Below are 27419 nucleotides of genomic sequence, written 5' to 3'. Positions count from 1 at the left end.
GAGGACATGGGAGAAGTCTTGCTATTAGTAGTCATGTGAATTTGGTATTCGTTTGATATTTTGAGGAGATGTATGTTGTCTCTCCTCTAGTGGTGTTATGTGAACATCGACTAATGACACTTCACCATTGTTTGGGCCTAGAGGAAGGCATTGGGAAGTAATAAGTAGATGATGGGTTGCTAGAGTGACAGAAGCTTAAACCCTAGTTTATGCGTTGCTTCGTAAGGGGCTGGTTTGGATCCATATGTTTCATTCTATGGTTAGTTTACCTTAATACTTTTGTCGTATTTGCAGATGCTTGCAATAGAGGTTAATCATAGGTGGGATGTTTGTCCAAGTAAGGGTAGCACCCAAGCACCGGTCCACGCACATACCAAATTATCAAAGTACCGAACGCGAATCATATGAGCGTGATGAAAACTAGCTTGACGATATTCCCATGTGTCCTCAGGAGCGCTTTACATCATATAAGAGTTTGTCCAGACTTGTCCTTTGCTACAAAAAGGATTGGGCCACCTTGCTACACCTTATTTACTTTTGTTACTTGTTGCTCGTTACAAATTATCTTATCACAAAACTATCTGTTACCACTAATTTCAGTACTTGCAGAGAATACCTTGCTGGAAACCGCTTATCATTTCCTTCTGCTCCTTGTTGGGTTCGACACTCTTACTTATCGAAAGGACTATGATAGATCCCCTATACTTGTGGGTCATCACATATCCCTCTAGATTATATGATATTTTGCTCGATCTTGGTCTCCGTTACTCTGCCTTAGAACCTACATCAAAATAGGCAAAAGTGAAATGAAATTATTTTGCTTTTGACCAGAATGAAAATTGTGTTGAATTGTCAAAAGCTAAGAGTGTGAAAAGTGAAATGTCAAAAGCTAGAGTGATATAAGGAAAATGGGCAAAAGCTAGAGTGACAAAAACAAAAATTTCACTTTTAAAAGAGGGTCCAATAAGATTTTCTCTCAAAGACTAGTTTTATAGGAGGGGACACTTCATTCTTATAAGTTGTCTTCTGCCTCCTCCGTTAACCAACGTGAGACTTGATCTTGTTTCTAGCTATTGGACTGGATTATAAGCCAGAAAATGACCTATTATAGGCTTTTGATTTATGACTCAGTATTGTTACATGATGATTATAAGCCAAAAGCCAAAGCCGGAAGCTCATAAATAGATGCCTTTTTTTTAGTACTATAAGCCAAAGTGCAAAAGCCAAGAATAAGCCCAATAGAACATCGTGTTAACCCAACAGACGTGCATCTCGAGTGGTTCCTGGAAAAAAAACTCTGCAGAAGTGGTTTTACGAGGTACCCATATAACTTAGAGGAAGTTCTCTGGTGAGGTCTTCTCTCAGTTCCAGTGAAAACTTTCCGTAAAAGTGGTTTTACGAGGTACCCATATAACTTAAGAGGAGGTTCTCAGGTGAGTCTTTTCTCAGTTTCAGTGAAAACTTTTCATAAAAGTAGTTTTTGGTGGTGGCGCGACGCCAACTAATCGTGGACGATGGTGTTCGCCTGTTCGGCGGCGGTGGGTGTCTAACATCATATGACGGCGAGCGAGCTGCACATCGGTCGGTGGTGGGGGGAGGGTGGACTCCAGTGGCGTTTAGTTCGTGTGGCACTTTTACGGAAAGGGCCATCTTCCTGTAGATGAAGGAAATTTGTTGAAGATTATATGGGATTCGTATTTTTTTTGCGTGTTTACGGAAATGGTTGAAGAGCTTTTTGCCCCCAACTTCACCTAAACTGTAATTATTTTACGGAACTGCTGGAGATGCTCTAATCTGCGCTAGAATAATTCCGCTCCAGAATTGTTTATCCGGGGCACACATGACCTGGCAGAAACCATGGCCATGTGACGAACCGTACGATCAAACGCCTTGAGCTCTGTACTAGTGCAGTACGAGTGTACTACTGTGGTGCTGCGCATGCTCCGAAAGTGGCATGATCCGCACAGCCAGAGAGAGCATCTCCATTATTGAATAATCCAAGTGGGATGTGCAGTGCATGGTTTTCTAAGTTTGCAAGCAACAATATTTTTCCAAGGAGTAGCTAGGGTCCTCCTGAATTATTGCCACAGTTTGGTGATGGGTCTATCCAATTCAGGCTAAAGTTGCACTCCCTTCGTTCCCTTGAAAAAGTTGTACTCCCTTTGTTCACAAATATAAGATGCTTAATAGTACCATTTTTTCCGAATGAAAAGTATATAGACACGTTTCAATGTGTTTGTTTGTTCATTTCACTCGGTATGTGATTCATGTTGAGATATTCAAAACATCTTATATCTGTGAACGGAGGGAAAGAGTACAGAGTACTTGTTATGGTGTGCACAATATTTATAGCAGGTATATATTTTTCTGCGTTCCAAAGTTCTAATGAGCTGCAAAGGGTACTCCCTCCGTTTCTTTTTAGGCCTTCTTTGGTTCATAGGATAGGAATTTTATAGGAATAGAAAAATCATAGGAAGTGAGATGACATGCATGTCAATTCCTACAGAGAAAGAGATGTCATTTGGTGCATAGGATAGGATTTTTTCCATTGAGTCTAGGCTAATGTTTTTTTCCTCCAAAATGTGAAGGATTGATTCCTATCCTACATAGGAATAAGAATCCATTCCTACAAACCAAAGGGGTTCAAAGGAATTTTTCCTTTGCAAATCCCATCCTATAGAATTCCTACCAAACTCCTACAAACCAAAGGAGGCCTATAGTCCGCATATAAGATTTGGTCAAAATCAAGCTTTGTAGAGTTTGACTAAATTTATATTAAAAAAATATAAACATTCACAATATGAAATTAATATTATCAGATGCACCATGAAATGTATGTTTATACTATATAGTTTTAGTATTGTAGATGTTCATATTTTTTTCATACAAATCTGATCAAACTTTGAGTAGTTTGACTTTGACCAAATCTTATATGCGAAGTAAAAAGAAACGGAGGAAGTATTACCTAAAGGAGTTGTGTAGTACAGACATGCTCGTACAGTACTCCTCTGGCTCCGTAGTAGTACATTCATTTGCTTTGTACCAATAGCAACAAGTGTGCAGAGTTGGCAAGAAAGATGGATCGATCATGGATGGATATGGGTTCAGAAAGTGTGCAGAGTTGCGCGGCACACGCGACGAGTGCCGGCCGGCCCGCCCTTAACTGAAAGCTCATACATAATGACATTATGGCGTCGCGTCGTTGTGGATAGCGATCGATGCTACTCCCTCTTTCCATTTATATAGGGGCTAATGCATTTTTTTAAACCGATTTTAACTATTGACAAGATTAATAATACATGACATGCACAATGTGAAAATTATATCATTGAAAACTCCTTTCACACACGAATTTAACGGTGTGCTTTGTGTAAGTTGCATGTCATATATTATTGCTCTAATATTTGGTCAAAATTAGCCTCGAAAAACGCATTAGGCTCTATATATAGATGGAAGGAGGGAGTAGTATTTCTGTTCGTCAACAATTTATGTTTAGGCCCTGTTTTGTTTTGCCTCGCCATTCCATCCATTGCGTGCTCCATCCTCCACTCCCTCCCTGTATAAATAGGGACTCGCGGGACAGCAGCCGTGGTGACAGAGTCCGTAGCGCGAGCTGTCTGTCAGTAGCGCAATCCCTCTCAGGTTCTTGTTCTAGTTTGATATAATCTTTTGCGGCGCCAAGAACCCGCCCACGATCGCCGTCCAGTGATCGTTCCATTCCCGTGGTTTATTTACCCCAATCTATTATCCCAACTGCAGGTGGGTCGGAGCCAGGGGGGAGAAAGAAGATGGACGCGGAGCAGGAGTCGCGGTGGGCGGCGGCGCAGGCGATCGGCGTCGGCGAGGACCTCGTCCCGGCCGCGCTGCGGCACCTGGAGTTCCTCGCCGCGGTCGACCGCCGCCGGTGGCTCTACGAGGGCCCGCTGCTCCACAGGGCCATACGCAGGTATCTATCTGTCGCCATCCATCTCGTTGCCTCTTCAGCAACACAAGAGACCATTGCGTCTGGGAATTAGTTTGTTTTTCTGATGAGGTGTCTCATTCTTTTTCTGTCGGGGTATTGTTGGTCAACAGTCTCTACCCTCTCTGGCGTGTCTTTCTTGTGTTGGGAAATAAAATTTCTCAGTGATTAATCCTTGCCATGTTTCGATAAACTCTTGGTGAATCACCTGACAAACACCTGCTCGAGGAAAATTAGACAAAACCACTAGTTGTTCAGTTAACCTTGACATAATTAAGTTGGGGGATTTTTTCTGAAACCATCCACTGATCTGTGCTTTCAGTTACAATTTGGTGCCACAGTTATGTCCTTATCTACAATTTTGGCATGAAATTAAATCTGGCTGTTTATTAACGTTCAAAGTCCCTATCATGCTGAAATCACTGATGCTATGTAAAATAAAAAAAATCACTGATGCTAAATTAATTTATGTTCTCTGTCGTATAGACAACTTCGAAATATTGACCGACTTTGTTGTTGTGCTAGGTACAAAGCTTGCTGGCTTCCCCTTCTTGCCAAGCACAATGAGGCCGCTGTTGCAGATGAGCCTTTGGTTGTTCCCCTTGATTGTGAATGGATATGGCACTGTCATCGGCTTAACCCGGTATTGCATATTAACTCACAGATGCTCGCGTATAGTTCAAAATCTGTCAACACCACATTAGAGAACTACTCGTATTTGCTTGCGGCACTTCATAAAAGAAAATACTAGTTTGAACATGGCTGGAAATAATTTCTAAACCGAAATCATCTTGTATGGTTTCAGACTCGATACATAAAGGACTGCAAGAGATTATATGGCAGGATGCTGGACTCTAAGAATGTCAGGTCCTCCATTCATGCAAAGTCCAAGGATCAGTCTGAGAAAGTTTGGACTGAGTTATATCCTGGGGAGCCTTTTGAGTTGGAGTACACAAGCCCTTCTGACGATTCTGTTTACGTGGATGATGGAACTGCAGGGGGCATTTCCTATGATTTGATCTCAGCTGTTAAGAGACAGTCTACTTTCGTCTACCAGGTAGCTAGTTACACCACTAACCTTTGCTCTGATGTACTACTAATCTTTCTGTAAAAGAAAATATATGCAAGAACAATAAATAAATAAATATGTACAGAAAGTCAGTGAGTTCCTTTGTTTCTGGCAGGTTGGAACACCAAACATGCATGATCGCCGTTTTCTTGAAGACGCTTTAGCTCGGTACAAAGGCTTTTTGTATCTGATCAAGATGAATCAGGAGAAAGGAATGAACCTCTTTCGTGTGCCAACCTACGATGTGGATCTAATGTGGCACACCCACCAACTGAATTCTGTTGCCTACTGCAATGACATGCTGTGTCTCCTTGGGAAAGTTCTGGAGCATGATGACACAGATGATGATCGAGCCGAAGGGAAGAAGCTCGACACCGGATTTTCAGGGACCACCGAGCAGTTTGAGAATAGCTTTGGTGTGAGATACTGGAAGGCTGGCGCTATGTACCGTGGAAGCTTGCCATCTCCTGTGACATCCATTCCACAGATATTCAGTACTAGTGAGGATGATAGTGTTTCCGGTGCCGATAAAGCAGAGAAGCATCTTACTATTCTTGAAACAACAGTTGTGGAGGTATGATACTCTTTTTACATCTTAATAATTGCTGTCCATGAAGCAACAGTTGGTACAATAATTTCGGTTCCAAAGAATTTTCTGATCTAATAAAATAACCCGAAATGTGGTATGTTGTACTCCCTCCGTTCGGAATTACTTGTCGCGGAAATGGATGTATCTAGATGTACTATTGGTATTATTATTGATTTGGAAGCACGCCTGATAATGGTTATCTGAAAACACGACTGAGAGCTTCTTTTACCTAGAGACGTTTACTGAATTTATTATGAAAACTCAAAATATTTTCATCCTTTTGCAGTTACATTTACAGATTGTGGACATCAAGAATTTACCGTCTTCAATTCCAGAGAAAAGCGTGTATGTATGGTTCACCAAGACTAAACCAGATGCATTCATCCGTGATGGCGGCAGGTTGGATATTTCTACGAAAACAGGGAAGAGCATCGGAGCTGGTTTCCAATGTGAACCGACTGGCGATCTCATTCTTACAGTAATGATTGATCAGGCCTATTTTGGGGCATCATCATCATCGAAGAAACCAGAACCGTTGGGGAAGGTTTCGATCTCTGTTGAAGAGCTTACGCAGCATGATTCCAAGCTTTCCTTTGAGAGGTGGTTTGAACTGAAAACTTGTGGTGCGTATGCCGGTTCCCCTCCTGTCAGTCTTCGTGTTGCTGCATCTTGTACCGTCCCAAGGCAGGCTCCACACGTTCTTGGCATGGTCAATGTGAAGCCTTGCTCTCTGAAGGCCTGTATATTGCCACATTCCATCAAGGATCAAAATATGAGCTCCTGGACTCGCTTCGTGTATGATTGTGGTACTGAACTCATTCGTCTTCAGATAAGGTATGTTTTTTGTCCATGGTATCTACTGGTACATGTATATGTGAAGAACTGAACAGTGAGTCTAGAACACATTTTTTTGCTAATTAGTAAGTCCTGCATGATACTTACTGGTAATTTATTTTACTATAGGATACATGATTGCTAATAACATATGGTTATATTACATCTTCATTTCAAACTGCAAATTGGTACTGTATTAGCTGCAGGAATTAACATTCAACTTACATAGCAGTATTTGTATTTTGCCTTCAAAGCAGATCCAAATTTATTCCAGTGGACACTGGAAAGTTCTATTTACCATATTTAATAAAAAAAAATATCAGTTTCTTCTGGTCTAATGAGAAATTCCTCCCTTTTACTTCAGGGAGCACAAGGCCAAGAGTGGCATGGCTCTCACTCGGGAATTGGTCGGAGTAACAAAGTCATCAAAGCAGCCACTTCAGCTTGCAGAATTCACAGAAAACAAATGGTCTTTTAACAACTCCAACTCATCCATCACTCTTGACCTGAAACCAAGCAAGGATGGCTGCATAAACGAGCTCAAATACGACAACAAACTGGTAAGGCAACTACAGCTCATTTCATGCATACATGCAGCGTGTGTTCGCTCAGAAGTCATATGTAAATAAATAAATGTTTATGCATTTAGCATACTCACAGCTCTAGTACTTCTTTGAACAAAGCAGATCAAACTATACAAGGGAAGGAGACTAGCATATGAACTCAAATGCTGCAGTCAGCATACTGATGATACTGCAGCAGTTACTGCTGTGAAGTTCTCAGCTGAACACCCCTATGGCAAAGCAGTCGCGCTAGTTGACACTGAATCGGAATTTATCTCGGTACAATGCTCAGCTCTAATGCCATATCCTTCTAAGTAGTCAAAGTTAATTTCCTCGCATCTCAGATATACTCATCATGGTGTTCTTACTTAAATTTAGGTGGATGAGGATTGGTTCCTGCTTCCCTGGATCGCGATATCATTCTTGTTCCTGAATTCCATTGGCAAAGATGGTGCGAAGCTCATCGAAGGTGCCATGGCACAGAAGGCTGAAACCGTTGAGCCTGATACTACAGTGGTTTCTCAGACGGTGAAAGGTGGAGCAGCAGGTGCCACTGCTGGTTCGGCGCAATGTGGCGCTTGTGGCACGGCTGGTTGCGGTGACATGGTCATGGCAAGTGACAAGGCTGGTCATGCTAGCTATGGCAGCTCAGTCACTGCAAGTGACAAGGTGGCTGATTCTAAGTGCGGTGGTTGTGGATCAGGTTGTGGTGGTGGATGCGGTGTCTCTGTGGTCACCATGAGCTACAAGAATGGTCATGCGAGCTGTGGCATCGTTGCAGGCGGCGAGAATGGCCATGTTGAGTCTGCTGGGTGTGGATCAGGATGCGGTGGTTCCTGTGGTGGCAACATGGTTATTGAAAGCTCCAAAGAGGGGAACACCGAGTCAGGTGGCTGTGGTTCAGGTTGTGGTGGAGGAGGCTGTGGCAGCATGGCCATTGAAGGCTCCAAGGCTGGCATTGCCAAGTCTAGCGGCTGCGGTTCAGGTTGTGGTGGCGGTTGCAGCGGTATGGTGGTTGAAGGCTCCAAAAATGGCCATGCCAAGTCAGGCGGCTGTGGCTCGGGCTGTGGTGGTGGTTGCGGCGGCATGCTGATCGAACACTCCAAAACTAGCTGCACCAAGTCTAGCGGCTGTGGCTCAGGCTGCGACGGTGGTTGTGGCAGCATGGTCATGGAAGGCTCCAAGACCGGCTTCGCCAAGTCTGGCGGTTGCGGTTCGGGCTGTGGGGGCGGTTGCGGTTCAGGTTGTGGCGGTGGCTGCGGCGCCATGGTCATTGAAGGCTCCAAGATTGGCTTCGCCAAGTCAGGCGGTTGCGGTTCGGGTTGTGGCGGTGGTTGCGGTGGCATGGTCATGGAAGGCTCCAAGATGCGCCATGCCAAGTCAGGGGGCTGCGGTTCAGGTTGTGGCGCCGGCTGTGGCGGTGGTTGCGGTGGCATGGTCATGGAAGGCTCCAAGATGAGTCATGCCAAGTCAGGGGGCTGCGGTTCAGGTTGTGGCGCCGGCTGTGGCGGCGGTTGTGGGGGCATGGTCATGGAAGGCTCCAAGATGAGTCATGCCAAGTCAGGGGGCTGCGGTTCATGTTGTGGCGCCGGCTGCGGCGGCGGTTGTGGGGGCATGGTCATGGAAGGCTCCAAGATGAGTCATGCCAAGTCAGGGGGCTGCGGTTCAGGTTGTGGCGCCGGCTGCGGCGGCGGTTGTGGGGGCATGGTCATGGAAGGCTCCAAGATGAGTCATGCCAAGTCAGGGGGCTGCGGTTCAGGTTGTGGCGCCGGCTGCGGCGGCGGTTGTGGCGGCATGGTCATGGAAGGCTCCAAGATGAGCCATGCCAAGTCAGGGGGCTGCGGTTCAGGCTGCGGCGGCATGCTGAACACAGCCTCGTAAGCATGCCCATGCTTGAGGTGGTCGGCGTGCGGGCGGTGACTGCCGGTGATGGCATGCCGCACGCTCTAGTCGGAGATGAAGTCGAATAAAAACTACACTCTGTCCTGTGCAGTTTGCAATGCCTCTACTCGTGGTTCACAATGCGTTGTGGTGAATATATTATGTTGTACTTGTGGCTTGTACGATATTAAACTATGTGATTTGTGATTATTGGACAGGGAAAGATTAGAGAAAAAAATTGGATTTTGACCGAATAAATAGATGCTAACTCTTGCGATGAATAAACCAAAATAAACGGAATTGACTTTGCCGCCACGTCAGCCCTGATGGCGGGTCCCGCATGTCATAAACGTGTTTAAATCGTCTACACTGGTCATTTTTCAAAAGTGGTAGTTTTTAGTCACAAAATTAGAATTTTTGATAGTTATCGGTCACTTTTTTGAAAGTGGTAGTTCTGTGGGACGGTAACCCCTAATGTGCCCTCCGTCCGAAAATACTTGTCATCAAAATAGATAAAAGGAGATGTATCTAGATGGATTTTAGTTATATATACATTCTTTTTCATCCATTTTGATGACAAGTATTTTCGGACAGAAGGAGTAGTTTTTTGTCAAATACTCCTTTTATTCATCTTATATATTTGTAGTTAGCGCTTTTTAGTCATTGAGATTATATACCTCGGAGATATTTGTAACGGTGGTTGTTGTTGAACAAATGTTATTGCACTAGCAATACTATGTATATTCATCTTGTATTAGTCGTGTTTACGGTGCGTGCTTTCGCTTGGTTGTGTCCAGATCCTGGCTCCACCACTGCTCATAAACATATTCACAAACACTGACCAAATCCTAAATTGAATTTGTCTGTTCTTGAGAGCTGCTCATTAGAATATACAAAAGCTGTTCTTGAGGGCGTCCGGTACTGCTTTCTGTCTCGGCCCGGTGCGACGAGCGGGTGCCCGGACTCCCACATTGCAAAGGAAAGTTTTTACTATATTTTTTATTCAGATGTAGGTCCGGCCCTGAGGGGGGGGGGGGGGGGGGGGGGGGGGCAGGGGGCGGCCGCCCCGGGCCCTCAAAATTGAGGGGCCCCTTCCCAAGTCTGTAGCCTTAAGTATGTGCCATGGAATCACACAAAGGTAGCAATCCTTCCTATTCCATCATGGAGCAATCTCCAGATCCTACGCCGTCTTTTCTCTCTTAATTTTTTTCCTAAGGCTGCTGCCAATGGACCGGTGCTTAGATGGGGTGCTAAGCATATTAAATAGCTTAGCAACCAAACTCCCCAATGCATAGGTGCTTAGCTTCTTGTAGCTAAGCTCTCTTCATTTAATTAGTCCAAGGATCTTTTGTAGTATATAAACTTTGTGGCATATTTGTGCTACGTATTAAGCAAATAATATCCCTTAAGGAAAACACATGGAAATATAGTTGACTTGAGTCCATACATAAAGTGCCAATAAGATATTATGAAAATACATGAAATTACGCCTACAATTAATGATGCTTAAAATAAATGATGATAATAATCTATTTTGGCCCAAACTTTTTCCAAATATGCTCTACCAAATCAGTTTTGAGTGCTCTGTGAGTCCCACGATCTCGGATTCTTGCATCTCTTTGTAGCACCTGGGCGAATACCGGTATGTCGCCGTGTGTGAATACTGATGGTAGAACAATGGATGTACCCGCCTCCTTGTTCAAATCAAGAATATTAGCCGCCGCTTCTTTTTCATCCTCGACTACCATATTGTGAAGAATGATGCAAGCTATCATGACCTTCTGGATATCACCCCGGTCATACAAACGTGCAGGACGACGCAAGATAGAGAATCGACCCTGCAAAACACCAAAAGCACGTTCCACATCCTTCCTTGCCCCTTCCTGATGTGCAGCAAACAACTTGTGCTTCTCTGTTTGTGGCATTGATATTGTCTTCACAAAAGCTGCCCATTCTGGGTATATCCCATCTACAAGGTAATAACCATGTTGATATTCCTTCTCATTTACAAAAAAGTTCACTCTAGGAGCTTGGCCTTTCAGTTGCTTGATAAACAATGGCGATTGATTTAGCACATTGATGTCATTGTTTGACCCAGCAATACCAAAGTAGGCATGCCATATCCGGAGATCTTGCGAAGCAACTGCTTCCAGAATAAGACTAGGCCACCCTTTATCGCCACGAGTAAATTGGCCCTTCCATGCAATAGGACATTTTCCCAACGCCAATGCATACAATCCAGGCTTCCTAACATGCCAGGAAACCCACGACCTTCGCCAATGCAGAGTAAGCGCTCTGTATCTTCAGTGTTGGGGCTTCGCAAATACTCTGCAGCATAGGTATCAATCACTCCTTGCACAAAGTTCTTCAAGCAATCAACTGCGGTAGTCTCGCTAATCTTGAGATATTCATCAAGACTATCTGCAGGTGTGCCATAAGCCAATTGGCGTATTGCCGCCGTGCACTTTTGCAGTGGAGAGAGCCCTTCACGGTTAAGCGCATCTGTCCTTGTGGTGAAGTATGGAGACCACTCACCTAGCGCATTGACGATGCGAAGAAAGAGAGGTCGTCTCATCCTGAATCTTCTCCGAATTTTTTTGGCGCGGTAGAGAGGATTGTCACAGAAGTAATCTCGTACAAGTTGTTGATGTGCTTCTTCACGCGGTCTATTCACGTATATCCTCGGACCACTCCTGCTAAGTGATCTTGCTTGAAGAGCCTCAAGTGTTCCCTTCAACTCCACAGCAATCTCCTCGGCGAAGGAGTCTAGCATGTCCTCCTCGGCTAGGAATTCATCAAGTGTGTATAACTCTGTTGGATATGTAGTGTTTCTGGCATCACTATCATGTTGTTGATCTGTATCATCAGGATCATCTGGTGGATGGTTATACATAGGCCTGAAACATGTAACAAACAAGACAACAATTGTACACATTAGAATAAAATCGAACAAGTTAAGTGACAAACTTCTCGTGATAAAAACAGAATTGCGTTTGATTTTGCTTCATCTACTAAAATCAGAGTAATTTTGTACACCCTAATCTTATTCTGTCTGAACCAATTTCTCATAGAACTTCAAATTGTCCGTGTACAACATCTGAAACTTCAGATCAATAGATCCTTATGCATTTCCATCAGATCAATAAAACTCAGTTTGGTTCTGTCAAAAAATTGTTGCCTGATAATTCGTAAGAGTAGATAGCAATACCTTCAAATTAATTGTTGGTTCTAAACTGAACTGAACTCAGTTTGATCCTATATAAAAGGATTGCTACAGACGTATCTAGATGTAGTATAATCAACTACGTCCCTTCCAACTACAAGTAACTCCAAACTAAACTGAACTAAACCATTGTGTATTATGAGCTGAACTAGTACGTTCTGAAATCAATTAGAACTTTCTGAACTGAACAAAAATTATGAATTGAAATCAGCTAGGTCTTCTTGGCCAATTATCAGTCAAATTTTGGCCACAGCCCAAGTCTGATGCAGAGAAAAATCTCATCTAAGCAAGAATGGGAGGGACAAAGCATGAGGCGCACTAGGATACAGAACAAAAGAGTATTCTGATTTGTGAAAGGAAGATACCATCGAGCAGATTGTGGCTGGCCGGCGGAGCTAGTTCTGTAGTATCCTGATACAAGCTAGTGTACATTGCATCAATGTTGATACTATTCTCATACTAAATTTCTGTGACTAGGCCATGCCGTTGAGATCACATACTATTTAAATCAGACTCAATTCCGCATGGTTCAGACTTCAGACTATCAATTATCTATGGTTCAAATGATATGCTATTCAAATTAGAGTCTCGATGCTAAGGTTCAGTCTATCAATTACATATGGTTCAAACTATCAATTAGCAAGAAGCAGAGAAAAAAACCATCTAAGCATGGACAGGAGAGAGCAAGCACAGGGTGAAATTGAACGTTTTGAAACAAACTAGCAGATCTACTTTTGTGAAAAGAAATAATTACCTTTGAGCCGTCTGTGAGTGGCCGGAGGAGCTCCCGGCTGCGGCGAACTGAACTTGTGGCGCCAATGGTGAACTGAACTAAACAGGACGGTCCATGCAGACTTGAGGATTCGCCGGAGCTTCAACGACCAGGGGGAACGACGGCTGACGCGACAATTGAGAGGCGTGGCAGCACCACGCGGTGAGGACGAAGTGGCTGCGCTGGGGCGGCGGCGCACGGCGAGGAGGAAGAGGAGGCGAAGGCGCCGCTCGGTCGATGGGAAGAAGGGGATAAAAATAGAAGAGACGAAGGTATATGGCGCTTCACACGGGATCGAATTTACTGCGTTTTCACTTAGGGTCGTGTGCTTGGAGTCGTTCCTTCGTGGGGTTACCGGTCCGCTCTCTCTCCTCCTTAATTAACCTGCCACTTATGAATTTTGCTGATATGGCAGGCTAAGCACCGATCCAGGTTGGAGCACTGGGACTAGTCTAAGGGCATCTCCAACAGTTATAAGATAGGTGTTGGTAAATTTGCCACCTAGGACATAGTGATGATGTGGCATGTAATAAATGTAGAAAGAGAGCAAAGTTGTATGTAGTTTAACCAACAATCTTTGCACAAGCTTCTAGGTGAAATAGAGAACAATCATATTTATTTTTTTACCATCTTACATACAATCCATTGGAGTGGTTGTATGATAGCTTGTTGGTTGATGACATAGACATTCTACCAACAAGACTAGCATACAATTTGTTGGAGATGCCCTGAGTCCGGTCGCCAGTTCGCCGCCTCGTCGATGCCGATCTCTATTCCTGTGCTTCCGGATCGCAAGATGCAGTCAGTACTAGGCGGCGCTGCTTTCTCTCCCGACTTCAGGCGACGAACATGCACACAGGCATCGCCGATTCGTCGAGCGCCACATCGTCAATAGGCTCATCGCTGAACGCCCTACATACCACCAACGATGATCTATCTAAGGTATATTATATTACTACTAGTCCCTACGCCCTACTCTCGATGAGTTTAGTACTACTGATTAAGTAATTTATCCTTTGCATACATGGTGCATAGCTGGCACCGATTAATCTTTGATGCCATTTTTTCTTTATTTTTAACATGTTGAAAACAGACAATACGGTGTTTAGATGAGTTGATACAATCAGAGGGGTGCTCTTGATAAAAATTTCAAAACTAATACCGGTGCTTCGTTGATCCCAAATGGTGAATCAGGGATTGTTGTGGAGGAAGAGGAACAAATTGACGGGAATTCTGAATATGAACAAGAAGAAAATGTTGATATCAATATCAGTGATAAAAATGTAACTAGCCCTAATAGTATAATTATTTGAACAGGTGCACAAACACAAACCGCTAGTGTTGATGATCATCTGTTTTTGCTTTTTTTTAATAAAAAAGATTATCAATTTCACTTTGTCAGATAGTGTAATGTCTACTATGGTGATTTCAAACATGTGAAGTCGACGTTTATCTTAATGCCTGTGTTGCTTGTCATCTTATTTACAGTTCCATATAACTGTCGCATCGGTCGAAAGAAATTTTTCAAAGATAAAATTATTGAAGAACTATTTGAGATCAACAATGACACTACGAAGTTTAAATGGTTTTGAAAAATTATGCATCAAGAGGAAATTATTTGATGAGATTGACCTCGGCCCTGTCGTAAGTGACTATACATCGAGGAATTTTAGAATTTTTTAAAGGTGAAATCTATAATTATCTCATATGTATATTGTTTTTATGTATTTAAGTGATTATCGGTAATATTTTATATGTGCATATATCTTTTATTATTACTATATTTTTTATTCTAGGGGCCCCTAGTTTTGGATTCGTCCCGGGCCCCCACAATTTCAGGACCGGCCCTGTTCAGATGGGAGGCCAAATGAAGGTGAGCTATCTCGACCCTTTTTTAAACAGAGAGCTCTCTGGACTTTGGACTTGGAGAAATTTTGCAGTCACGCTCACGATCCGCCAGGCCGGTTTTTGTCCGGTTTTTCGTAATTAGCTGGGTAATTTTTTTTGCTTAATTAATATATAAGATAATTTTTGCCTCCGTTTCAAAAAAAAAAAAACAATCCGCCGGGTACCGGCTCCTACGCACCTTATCCTTTGTTCGCTACCGAAGACGTATGAGCTGCAGCCGCCCGATGGAGATCAAACCGTGCAGCTACGACCACGAGCTTAGTGCGTCTCCACGTTGATGAGTGTCCGAAACCTGCTTTACGTTTCGTTTCACGGTAGAGAATAAAAATAGAGTTTTCACAAAAATATAAATTCAAGAAGCTTAATTACTCGAGGTCAAACCTGGGCATTCTCTGGGACGGGCTTTGCAAAGCTCGACCTCAAAATCCCAAGCTTTGAGCCTGGCCTGGCCTGACCTGAAATACATGAACAGTGCCTTTTTAATGATTTTTGGGATATTTCAAATATATATTATAGCTATATCTATATCTATACCAATATAAAAATATCCAAATGGACAGATCTAAATCATTTTGACCATCAAATCATGTTATCTAGCAGTTCAAATCGCTTCAATGTTTAGCACCAAACACGTTTAACGCTCTAATTACACACCACTGTCATTGGTTATAAACAAGTTTTGACTCAACGCTATCCTTTGAAATCTGTCATGTAATTAATATCCTACCATTTCCGCGAAAAAGTAATTGATATCTTACCAAATACCAATGTGCAACAGATATATCTTACCTAATATAATGTGCAACTAATATCCTACCTAATATAAATGTGCATTGCACGTACATTATTACTAGTTTCTAATAAAATAACAATGTGTGCCTTGTTCAGGCTTATCTTCAAGCTTTCAGGACGGGTTTCTGGCGGAAAAGCTAAGCCCAAGCCCAAGCCCGGCCCGGATGTCGTGCTTTTGGGTTGGGTTGTCTGGGCCAGGCTGTTCATGCCCGGGTCTACTCAGGTGTAATGCTCGCTTGCAAGGTTCAAAATTTGATGAGAAACATCACGAAGTTTCGTCTGTTATTTAAGTTCTTAAGATGCATGTTGATTGTGACCTACCTTGAAGGGGGACATTAACCTTACTAGATGAGACCCCGTGTGTTGCGGCGGAATATGTTGCAATGGATTTCAGTAATATTTGGTTTTATGAAACATTTGGATGAATAAATAGGAAAAATAAAAATACAAATTGTATGTTGTGTTAGATTATTGTGAAGTTGGAAATATTTGTTGAATATAGGTAGTATAATCCCATGCATGTAGCAGATATTTCCTTTAAGTTGTTATTCCAGTAATGAACATACATGATCCAGTTACCAAAGCAAACAAACCAAGCATGCCAGGACAACAAAGCAAGCACAAGAATGATACTACTTCCATAGATATGAACCATAACATGCACAGCGACCAACCGAACACCATTACCAAAGCCAAAAAAAATCACCTCGTCTCGCGATGGCCAGCGTATAGTGGCTGTTGCTCAAGCGCTAGGTCCCAAAACTTAGAAAACAGAGGATGAACAGAGGAGAAAATGAATAACTCACCTCGCTAGATCGTAGCCGAGACCGAACCACACCGTCGCACGACAGCGAGAACCAATTGACGTAACCATGGCCGGCGAGCACACAGGAGCACAAGGTCACGGACTAGGAGGGGGTGCCGCGGGGGAGATAGCAAGAAAACCAGCCGAAGGTGTGACAACAGGAGCCGGTCGCAATCGTCGGCAACGGAGGCGACAATGAACTTGGGACTTCGGGAGAGAGAGAAAGGAAAAAGGGATCCTGTTTAAAAGAGTCGCGTGCATGAGTGCGTTCCGCAAAACAAAGACACTGCCCGCGTGAACCACAACCACCCCATTGAACATTCCCATCCGCAGCCGCCTCATCGGCTATCGGCGCCGCCTTCGATTCCGGTCCCCCTACACCGCCATTGCCATCCCACCGGCCGCCATGAGAAACTCCGCCACCCCATCGCCCATTTCTGCCGCCCACGAGCATTTGCTAATATATATATATTTTAATTTGTGAACATTTAAACAGATCATGAATATATTTTTAAATTTGTGAACATTTTTTAAATTTACGAACATTTTTGTTTCCACTTCCCTTTTTCGGTTTCTTTTTCTTAATTATTTTTTTTTGCATTCATGATCTTTTACAAAATTAAAGAACTAATACAATCAAAAATATATTTTTACAAAATTGTTCAGTATATGTTTCAAAAAAAGTTACGTGTATATTAAAAAGAAAGTTCACCGTGTATTGGAACAATGTTCAGTGTGTATTAAAAAATGCTCATCGTATAATTTAAAAAGTTCACTGTGTATTAAAAAATCAGCATATAATTTAAAAAGTTCATTGTATATGAAGAATGTTCAACATATACCAAAAATGTTTACTGTGTGTATTAAAAAATATTCATTGTATAACTAAAAGAAGTTCATTGTATTTTAAGATATTCAATGCACATTACAAACAAGGTAGTGTGCATGCAAAAAATGTTCATGAATTCAAAAAATTGTTCGCAAATTCCAAAATTGTTTAGGTATTCATTTTTTGAATAATTTCATAATTCCAAAATACTTTCAAATACACAAATCTTTTTTTAGATTCGTAGTTATCTTTTATAAAAATAAAGCATGCCGGAATAGATTAGAAATGAAAGATGTAAAGAAAAATAGGATGCTGTTTTTTTCCCGTGTGCTGCCTCACTGTTTGTTTTCATGTTCGCAGGGCAGGCACCTGGGCAGCCCATTAGGTTCTTCGCTGAGTGCCCGAGTCGCTCGCCCAGCTCGCCGTTAAAAAAAACCAGTAGCTGCTACTTCTGAAAAATAAAGAAATCCGAATTTCGGAAAAAAGGAATTTAAAAACATGAAATCAATTGATAGATTTTTAACAAGTTCACTAGTATAAAAAAGCATGAATTATTTTTTCCCATGGATTCATGGTCTTAAAAAATTTCATGAATTTTAAAAAAATGTTCATGAAATTGAAAAATGTTCATGAATTTGAAAAATAGAAATAATAAATTAAAACTAAATTAACGGTGAGGTGGCCACAGCGCTGCAGCCATCGAAGCTGCACCAGGCACCTTCTTCCTTCCTCGCTGACCCCTGGTGCAGCTGCTCGGTGCCTTGTATTCTTCCTACGATGCCTTCGTGCCGCATCAGATTAGACATGATGGCCGCGTGCCCTAGACCAAAGCAACCCCGTGGACATGGACGCCATCACGCGAGCGATGCCTTTTGTTTCCTATAGAAGAGCTGTCTTTGTTCACTTAGACGAAAGCTTGTTAGAGCAACTCTAACCAATTCCCTAAAAATAGAGTAGTATCTTAAAAAAATAGAGGAGTAAGTTAGAGCAACTCTAACCATTATAAGGGATCGGTTAAAAACGCCCTTAGCTAGATTGGTGCGGACATTCCGCAGTTCAACACAGAGGCCTCTTGTTTAAATCTTTCTTTCTCTTACTGATGAGTGGACCCCACACATGTGTTGCCTAACCCACTGATCCCGGCCTTTCCTGTTGCAAAAAAGAAATCCATGTTTGGATGTGACCGCAAGGTTAAAATGACCGTGATAAGAGAGGCCAGGTACAGATTTTAGGTATTTGAAGATGAGGGTTCGTTTTTTCGACGATCTCTACAACGTGAACATTTAAATCATATATTTCCTTCATTTTTAAATGTAAGTTTTTGTAAAGATTTTATTGTAAACTATATACGGATGTAAATAAATGCATTTTAGAGTGTAGATTCACTCATTTTATTGCACGTGTGTTTTACAGTGAAATCTTTTCAAAGGTTTATAAGAGCAACTCCAATGGGGCGATCCATTTCGTCCGCCCGTGTCCGTTTGGGTCGGCGCGGACAAAAGTGGCAGCCCAACATGCCGACCCAAACTCAAATCGTGTCCGCCCGGCATCCGCGCCGACCCATTTCCGGCCTAAAATTGCGCCTGGAATGCGTCGGCGCGGACGCAAAGCGGACGCGCCGCGCGTCTCCTCGCCGTCCGCCGCGTCCCCACCTGGCGGTTGTCCAACCGCTACGGTCAACATAATTTATGATGACCGCCCATCTTGGGCCCACGCGTCAGCGACGGCGGTCGTTCTTTTTTAAGCCGGGCGTGCGGCGGGGCCGTCCTCATCCACTACCACTCGCCCCCCGTCCCCATCTGGCCACCCCTGCCCCCATGCCGGCGACAACCCTAGCCACCGCCAGCATTGGTTTCTTCTCCGGCGTCGGCAGCAGCCGCAAGGGCAAAGCCCCGCCCGCCATTCCCCCTCCCTCCCCGCCCTCCTGCGCTGGCGCGCGCTCCCCGGCCGAGGCAGCGCATCAGCATGCCGGTGCACCAGGCCGAGTGGCACTGGCACCACCGCGTGCCTCTGCCGTACCCGGACGTGACGCTGCTGCACGACTGACATTTGGATCCGGAGAGGATCCCAGTGCCGGCGGTGCTGCGGACGGCCAAGGCCCATGCGGAGGAGGTGCGGCGCCGGCGGGCGTTGCTGAGCAAGGAGCAGCGCGCCGACCCGCGCTTCGCCGTCGACTCGCTCAACTGGACCATCGAGCACGAGGAGGCGAGGCGACGCGGCGTCCGCGGCGTCGACCACAGCCTGCCGCCGCCCGTGCTTGTCGTCCGTGAAGGAAATATGCCCTAGAGGCAATAATGAAGTTATTATTTATTTCCTTATATCATGATAAATATTTATTATTCATGCTAGAATTGTATTAACCAGAAACATAATACATGTGTGAATACATAGACAAACAGAGTGTCACTAGTATGCCTCTACTTGACTAGCTCGTTAATCGAAGATGGTTATATTTCCTAACCATAAACAAAAGAGTTGTTATTTGATTAACGGGATCACATCATTAGGAGAATGATGTGATTGACATGACCCATTCCATTATCTTAGCACCCGATCGTTTAGTATGTTGCTATTGCTTTCTTCATGACTTATACATGTTCCTATGACTATGAGATTATGCAACTCCCGTTTGCCGGAGGAACACTTTGTGTGCTACCAAACGTCACAATGTAACTGGGTGATTATAAAGGAGCTCTACAGGTGTCTCCAAAGGTACATGTTGGGTTGGCGTATTTCGAGATTAGGATTTGTCACTCCGATTGTCGGAGAGGTATCTCTGGGCCCTCTCGGTAATGCACATCACATAAGCCTTGCAAGCATTGCAACTAATGAGTTAGTTGTGAGATAATGTATTACGGAACAAGTAAATAGACTTGCCGGTAACGAGATTGAACTAGGTATTAACATACCGACGATCGAATCTCGGGCAAGTAACATACCGATGACAAAAGGAACAACGTATGTTGTTATGCGGTCTGACCGATAAAAGATCTTCGTAGAATATGTAGGAGCCAATATGAGCATCCAGGTTCCGCTATTGGTTATTGACCGGAGACGTGTCTCGGTCATGTCTACATTGTTCTCGAACCCGTAGGGTCCGCACGCTTAAGGTTTCGATGACAGTTATATTATGAGTTTATGAGTTTTGATGTACCGAAGTTTGTTCGGAGTCCCGGATGTGATCACGGACATGACGAGGAGTGTAGAAATGGTCGAGACATAAAGATTGATATATTGGAAGCCTATATTTGGATATCGGAAGTGTTCCAGGTGAAATCGGGATTTTACCGGAGTACTGGGAGGTTACCGGAACCCCCCGGGAGGTATATGGGCCTTAGTGGGCTTTAGTGGAAGAGAGGAGAGGTGGCCAAGGCTGGGCCGCGCCCCCCTCCCCCTAGTCCGAATAGGACAAGGAGAGGGGGCCGGCGCCCCCCTTCCTTCTCTCTCTCCTCTTTCCCCCCTCCCGAATCCTATTCCAACTAGGAAAGAGGGGAATCCTACTCCCGGAGGGAGTAGGACTCCTCCTGGCGCGCCCTCCCTAGCCGGCCGCAGCCCCCTTTGATCCTTTATATACGGAGGCAGGGGGCACCCCTAGAGACACAAGTTGATCCACGTGATCATATTCTTAGCCGTGTGTGGTGCCCCCTTCCACCATAGTCCTCGATAATATTGTAGCGGTGCTTAGGCGAAGCCCTGCGACGGTAGTACATCAAGATCGTCACCATGCCATCGTGCTGACAGAACTCTTCCCCGACACTTTGCTGGATCGGAGTCCGGGGATCGTCATCGAGCTGAACGTGTGCTAGAACTCGGAGGTGCCGTAGTTTCGGTGCTTGATCGGTCGGACCGTGAAGACGTACGACTACATCAACCACGTTGTGCTAACGCTTCCGTTGTCGATCTACAAGGGTACGTAGATCACAGTCTCCCCTCTCGTTGCTATGCATCACCATGATCTTGCGTGTGCGTAGGAATTTTTTTGAAATTACTACAAAACCTATCAGTGGCATTCGAGCCTTGGTTTTATGTGTTGATGTTATATGCACGAGTAGAACACAAGTGAGTTGTGGGCGATATAAGTCATACTGCTTACCATCATGTCATACTTTGGTTCGGCGATATTGTTGGACGAAGCGGCCCGGACCGACATTACGCTTACGCTTACGCGAGACCGGTTCTCCCGACGTGCTTTGCACAAAGGTGGCTAGCGGGTGACAGTTTCTCCAACTTTAATTGAACCGAGTGTGGCTACGCCCGGTCCTTGCAAAGGTTAAAACAACACCAACTTGACAAACTATCGTTGTGGTTTTGATGCGTAGGTAAGATTGGTTCTTGCTTAAGCCCGTAGCAGCCACGTAAAACTTGCAACAACAAAGTAGAGGACGTCTAACTTGTTTTTGCAGGGCATGTTGTGATGTGATATTGTCAAGACATGATGCTAAATTTTATTGTATGAGATGATCATGTTTTGTAATCGAGTTATCGGCAACTGACAGTAGCCATATGGTTGTCGCTTTATTATATGCAATGCAATCGTGCTGTAATGCTTTACTTTATCACTAAGCGGTAGCGATAGTCGTGAAAGCATAATATTGGCGAGACGACAACGATGCTACAATGGAGATCAAGGTGTCGCGCCGGTGACGATGGTGATCATGACAGTGCTTCGAAGATGGAGATCACAAGCACAAGATGATGATGGCCATATCATATCACTTATATTGATTGCATGTGATGTTTATCTTTTATGCATCTTATCTTGCTTTGATTGACGGTAGCATTATAAGATGATCTCTCACTAATTATCAAGAAGTGTTCTCCCTGAGTATGCACCTTTGCGAAAGTTCTTCGTGCTGAGACACCACGTGATGATCGGGTGTGATAGGCTCTACGTTTAAATACAACGGGTGCAAAACAGTTGCACACGCAGAATACTCAGGTTATACTTGACGAGCCAAGCATATACAGATATGGTCTCGGAACACGAAGACCGAAAGGTCGAGCGTGAATCATATAGCAGATATGATCAACATAGCGATGTTCACCAATGAAACTACCCCATCTCACGTGATGATCGAACATGGTTTAGTTGATTTGGATCACGTAATCACTTAGAGGATTAGAGGGATGTCTATCTAAGTGGGAGTTCTTAAGTAATATGATTAATTGAACTTTAATTTATCATAAACTTAGTCCTGGTAGTATTAGCATATCTATGTTGTAGATCAATAGCTCGTGTTGTTGCTTCCCTTTATTTTTGATATGTTCCTAGAGAAAATTGTGTTGAAAGATGTTAGTATCAATGATGCGGATTGGATCCGTGATCTGAGGTTTATCCTCATTGCTGCACAGAAGAATTATGTCCTTGATGCACCGCTAGGTGACAGACCTATTGCAGGAGCAGATGCAGACGTTATGAACGTTTGGCTAGCTAAATATGATGACTACTTGATAGTTTAGTGCACCATGCTTAACGGCTTAGAATCGGGACTTCAAAGACGTTTTGAACGTCATGGACCATATGAGATGTTCCAGGAGTTGAAGTTAATATTTCAAGCAAATACCCGAGTTAAGAGATATGAAGTCTCCAACAAGTTCTATAGCTAAAAGATGGAGGAGAATCGCTCAACTAGTGAGCATCTGCTCAGATTGTCTGGGTACTACAATCGCTTGAATCAAGTGGGAGTTAATCTTCCAGATAAGATAGTGATTGACAGAATTCTCTAGTCATCATCACCAAGTTAGTAGAACTTCGTGATGAACTATAATATGCAAGGGATAACAGAAACGATTCCCAAGCTTTTCGTGATGCTGAAATCGACGAAGGTAGAAATCAAGAAAAACATCAAGTGTTGATGGTTGACGAAACCACTAGTTTCAAGAGGAAGGGCAAAGGGAAGAAGGGAAACTTCAAGAAGAACGGCAAGCAAGTTGCTGCTCAAATGAAGAAGCCCAAGTCTGGTCCTGAGCCTGAGACTAAGTGCTTCTACTGCAAAGGAACTGGTCACTGAAAGCGGAACTACCCCAAGTATTTGGCGAATAAGAAGGATGGCAAAGTGAACATAGGTATATTTGATATACATGTTATTGATGTGTACTTTACTAGTGTTTATAGCAACCCCTCAGTATTTGATACTAGTTCAGTTGCTAAGAGTAGTAACTCGAAACGGGAGTTGCAAAATAAACAGAGACTAGTTAAGGGTGAAGTGACGATGTGTGTTGGAAGTGGTTCCAAGATTGATATGGTCATCATCGCACACTCCCTATAATTTCGGGATTAGTGTTGAACCTAAATAAGTGTTATTTGGTGTTTGCGTTGAGCATGAATATGATTTGATCATGTTTATACGGTTATTCATTTAAGTAAGAGAATTAATTGTTGTTCTGTTTACATATATGGTTACACACCCAATGAAAATGGTTTATTGGATCTCGATCGTAGTGATACACATATTCATAATATTGAGACCAAAAGATGCAAAGTTAATAATGATAGTGCAACTTATTTGTGGCACTGTCGTTTAGGTCATATTGGTGTAAAGCGCATGAAGAAACTCCATGCTGATGGACTTTTGGAATAACTTGATTATGAATCAGTTGCCATGCCTCATGGGCACGATGACTAAAACTCCGTTCTCCGGAACAATGCAGCAAGCAACAGATTTGTTGGAAATCATGCATACTGATGTATGTGGACCGATGAATATTGAAGCTCGCAGCAGGTATCATTATTTTCTGATCTTCGCAGATGATTTGAGCAGATATGAGTATATCTACTTGATGAAACACAAGTCTGAAATATTTGAAAAGTTTAAAGAATTTCAGAGTGAAGTGGAGAATCATCGTAACAAAAATAAAAGTTTCTACGATATGATCGCAGAAGTAAAATATTTGAGTTACAAGTTTGGCCTTCAGTTAAAATAATGTGAAATAGTTTCACTACTCACGCCACCTGGAACACGATAGTGTAATGGTGTGTCCGAACATCGTAATCGTACTTTACTTGATATGGTGCGATCTATGATGTCTCTTACAGATTTACCGCTATCGTTTTGGGGTTATGCATTAGAGACAACTACATTCACGTTAAATAGGGCACCATCTAAATTCATTGAGACGACACCGTATGAACTATGGTTTGGCAAGAAACCTAAGCTGTCGTTTCTTAAAGTTTGGGACTGTGATGCTTATGTGAAAAAGTTTCAACATGATAAGCTCGAACCCAAATCGGAGAAGTAAATCTTCATAGGTTACCCAAAAGAAAATGTTGGGTACACCTTCTATCACAGATCCGAAGGCAAGTTATTCATTGCTGAGAATGGATCCTTTCTAGAGAAGGAGTTTCTCACGAAAGAAGTGAGTGGGAGGAAAGTAGAAAACTTGATAAGGTAATTGTACCTTCTCCCTTATTGGAAAGTAGTTCATCACAGAAATCTGTTCTTGTGACTACTACACCAATTAGTGAGGAAGCTAATGATGATAATCATGTAACTTCAGATCAAGTTACTACCGAATCTCGTAGGTAAACCAGAGTGAGATCTGCACCAGAGTGGTTCGGTAATCCTGTTCTGAAAGTCATGTTACTAGACCATGACGAACTTGCGAACTATGAGGAAGCGATGATGAGCCCAGATTCCGCGAAATGGTTTGAGGCCATGAAATCTGAGATATGATCCATGTATGAGAACAAAGTATGGACTTTGATGGATTTGCCCGATGATCGGCAAGCCATAGAAAATAAATGGATCTTCAAGAGGAAGACGGACGCTGACAGTAGCGTTACTATCTACAAAGCTAGAATTGTCGCAAAAAAGTTTTCAACAAGTTCAAGGTGTTGACTATGATGAGAGTTTCTCACTCGTATCTATGCTTAAGTCTGTCCGAATCATGTTAGCAATTGCCGCATTTTATGAAATCCAGCAAATGGATGTCAAAACTGCATTCCTGAATGGATTTCTGGAAGAAGAGTTGTATATGATGCAGCCTGAAGGTTTTGTCGATCCAAAAGGAGCTAACAAAGTGTGCAAGCTCCAGCGATCTATTTATGGACTGGTGCAAGCCTCTTGGAGCGGGAATAAACGCTTTGATAGTATGATCAAAACATATAGTTTTGTACAGACTTGCGGTGAAGCTTGTATTTACAAGAAAGTGAGTGGGAGCACTACATCATTTCTGATAAGTATATGTGAATGACATATTGTTGATCAGAAATAATGTAGAATTATTCTGCAAAGCATAAGGGAGTGTTTTTAAAGAAGTTTTTCAAAGAAAGACCTCGGTGAAGCTTCTTACATATTAAGCATCAAAATCTATAGAGATAGATCAAGACGCTTGATAAGTTTTTTTAATGAGTACATACCTTGACAATATTTTGAAGTAGTTCAAAAATGGAACAGTCAAAGAAAGAGTTCTTGGCTGTGTTACAAGGTATGAAATTGAGTAAGACTCAAAGCCCAACCACGGCAGAAGATAGAAAGAGAATGAAAGTCATTCCCTATGCCTCAGCCATAGGTTCTATAAAGTATGCCATGATGTGTACCAGATCTATTGTATACCCTACACTGTGTTAAGAAAGGGAGTATAATAGTGATCTAAGAGTAGATCACTAGACATTGGTCAAAATTATCCTTAGTGGAATAAGGAAATATTTCTCGATTATGGAGGTGACAAAAGGTTCGTCGTAAAAAGTTACGTTGATGCAAGTTTTGAGACAGATCTGGATGACTCTAAGTCTCGATCTAGATACATATTGAAAGTGGGAGCAATTAGCTAGAGTAGCTCCGTACAGAGCATTGTAGACATAGAATTCGCAAAATACTTACGGATCTGTATGTGACAGACCCGTTGACTAAAATTATCTCACAAGCAAAACATGATCACACCTTAGTACTCTTTGGGTGTTAATCACGTAAATGATGTGAACTAGATTATTGACTCTAGTAAACCCTTTGGGTATAGGTCACATGACGATGTTAACTATGGGTGTTAATCACATGGTGATGTGAACTCTTAGTGTTGAATCACATGGCAATGTGAACTAGATTATTGACTCTAGTGCAAGTGGGAGACTGAAGGAAATATGACCTAGAGGCAATAATAAAGTTATTATTTTTTTCCTTATATCATGATAAATATTTATTATTCATGCTAGAATTGTATTAACCGGAAACATAATACATGTGTGAATACATAGACAAACAGAGTGTCACTAGTATGCCTCTACTTGACTAGCTCATTAATCGAAGATGGTTATGTTTTCTAACCATAAACAAAAGAGTTGTTATTTGATTAACGGGATCACATCATTAGGAGAATGATGTGATTGACATGACCCATTCCATTAGCTTAGCACCCGATCGTTTAGTATGTTGCTATTGCTTTCTTCATGACTTATACATGTTCCTATGACTATGAGATTATGCAACTCTCGTTTGCCGGAGGAACACTTTGTGTGCTACCAAACGTCACAACGTAACTGGGTGATTATAAAGGAGCTCTACAGGTGTCTCCAAAGGTACATGTTGGGTTGGCGTATTTCAAGATTAGGATTTGTCACTCCGATTGTCGGAGAGGTATCTCTCGGCCCTCTCGGTAATGCACATCACATAAGCCTTTCAAGCATTGCAACTAATGAGTTAGTTGTGAGATGATGTATTACGGAACGAGTAAAGAGACTTGCCGGTAATGAGATTGAACTAGGTATTAAGATACCGACGATCGAATCTCGGGCAAGTAATATACCGATGACAAAAGGAACAACGTATGTTGTTATGCGGTCTGACCGATAAAAGATCTTCGTAGAATATGTAGGAGCCAATATGAGCATCCAGATTCCGCTATTGGTTATTGACCGGAGACGTGTCTCGGTCATGTCTACACTATTCTCGAACCCGTAGGGTCCGCACGCTTAAGGTTTCGATGACAGTTATATTACGAGTTTATGAGTTTTGATTACCGAAGTTTGTTCGGAGTCCTGGATGTGATCACGGACATGACGAGGAGTCTCGAAATGGTCGAGACATAAATATTGATATATTGGAAGCCTATATTTGGATATCGGAAGTGTTCCGGGTGAAATCGGGATTTTACCGGAGTACCGGGAGGTTACCGGAACCCCCCGGAGGTATATGGGCCTTAGTGGGCTTTAGTGGAAGAGAGGAGAGGTGGCCAGGGCTGGGCCGCGCGCCCCTCCC

The 27419-nt window shown here is 43.0% G+C and overlaps 2 protein-coding genes across 2 annotated transcripts; one reads left to right on the top strand and one right to left on the bottom strand.

The window, feature by feature from the left end:
* Positions 1-3470: 3470 nt before the first annotated feature.
* Positions 3471-9107, top strand: LOC123059835 (glycine-rich domain-containing protein 1). The gene is made up of 9 exons (XM_044482352.1): positions 3471-3642; positions 3760-3946; positions 4487-4604; positions 4767-5018; positions 5146-5604; positions 5906-6453; positions 6818-7013; positions 7140-7295; positions 7395-9107. Exons 1-9 carry the CDS (start codon positions 3489-3491, stop codon positions 8895-8897), a joined length of 3573 nt encoding a protein of 1190 aa, XP_044338287.1. The 5' UTR covers positions 3471-3488; the 3' UTR covers positions 8898-9107.
* Positions 9108-10557: 1450 nt separating this feature from the next.
* Positions 10558-12537, bottom strand: LOC123057552 (uncharacterized). The gene is made up of 2 exons (XM_044480498.1): positions 12486-12537; positions 10558-11794 (listed from the first exon to the last, which is right to left on the bottom strand). The coding sequence occupies exon 2, from the start codon at positions 11788-11790 to the stop codon at positions 10966-10968; it is 825 nt and encodes a 274-aa protein (XP_044336433.1). The 5' UTR covers positions 11791-11794; positions 12486-12537; the 3' UTR covers positions 10558-10965.
* Between the last annotated feature and the right edge of the window lie 14882 nt (positions 12538-27419).

Source organism: Triticum aestivum, chromosome 3A, assembly GCF_018294505.1.
Source record: "Triticum aestivum cultivar Chinese Spring chromosome 3A, IWGSC CS RefSeq v2.1, whole genome shotgun sequence".
Lineage (NCBI taxonomy): Eukaryota > Viridiplantae > Streptophyta > Magnoliopsida > Poales > Poaceae > Triticum > Triticum aestivum.
The sequence above is the reverse complement of the archived record's forward strand: the minus strand, read 5'-3'. Positions and strand labels throughout refer to the sequence as shown.

Excerpts from the sequence above, each read along its gene's own strand:
- LOC123059835 (XM_044482352.1), top strand. The coding sequence starts at position 3,489 with ATGTTTAGGCCCTGTTTTGTTTTGCCTCGCCATTCCATCCATTGCGTG. Across the intron at positions 3,947-4,486 it reads CTCCACAGGGCCATACGCAG|GTACAAAGCTTGCTGGCTTC; the intron begins GTATCTATCTGT and ends TTGTTGTGCTAG. Across the intron at positions 7,014-7,139 it reads TCAAATACGACAACAAACTG|ATCAAACTATACAAGGGAAG; the intron begins GTAAGGCAACTA and ends TGAACAAAGCAG.
- LOC123057552 (XM_044480498.1), bottom strand. The coding sequence starts at position 11,790 with ATGTATAACCATCCACCAGATGATCCTGATGATACAGATCAACAACAT.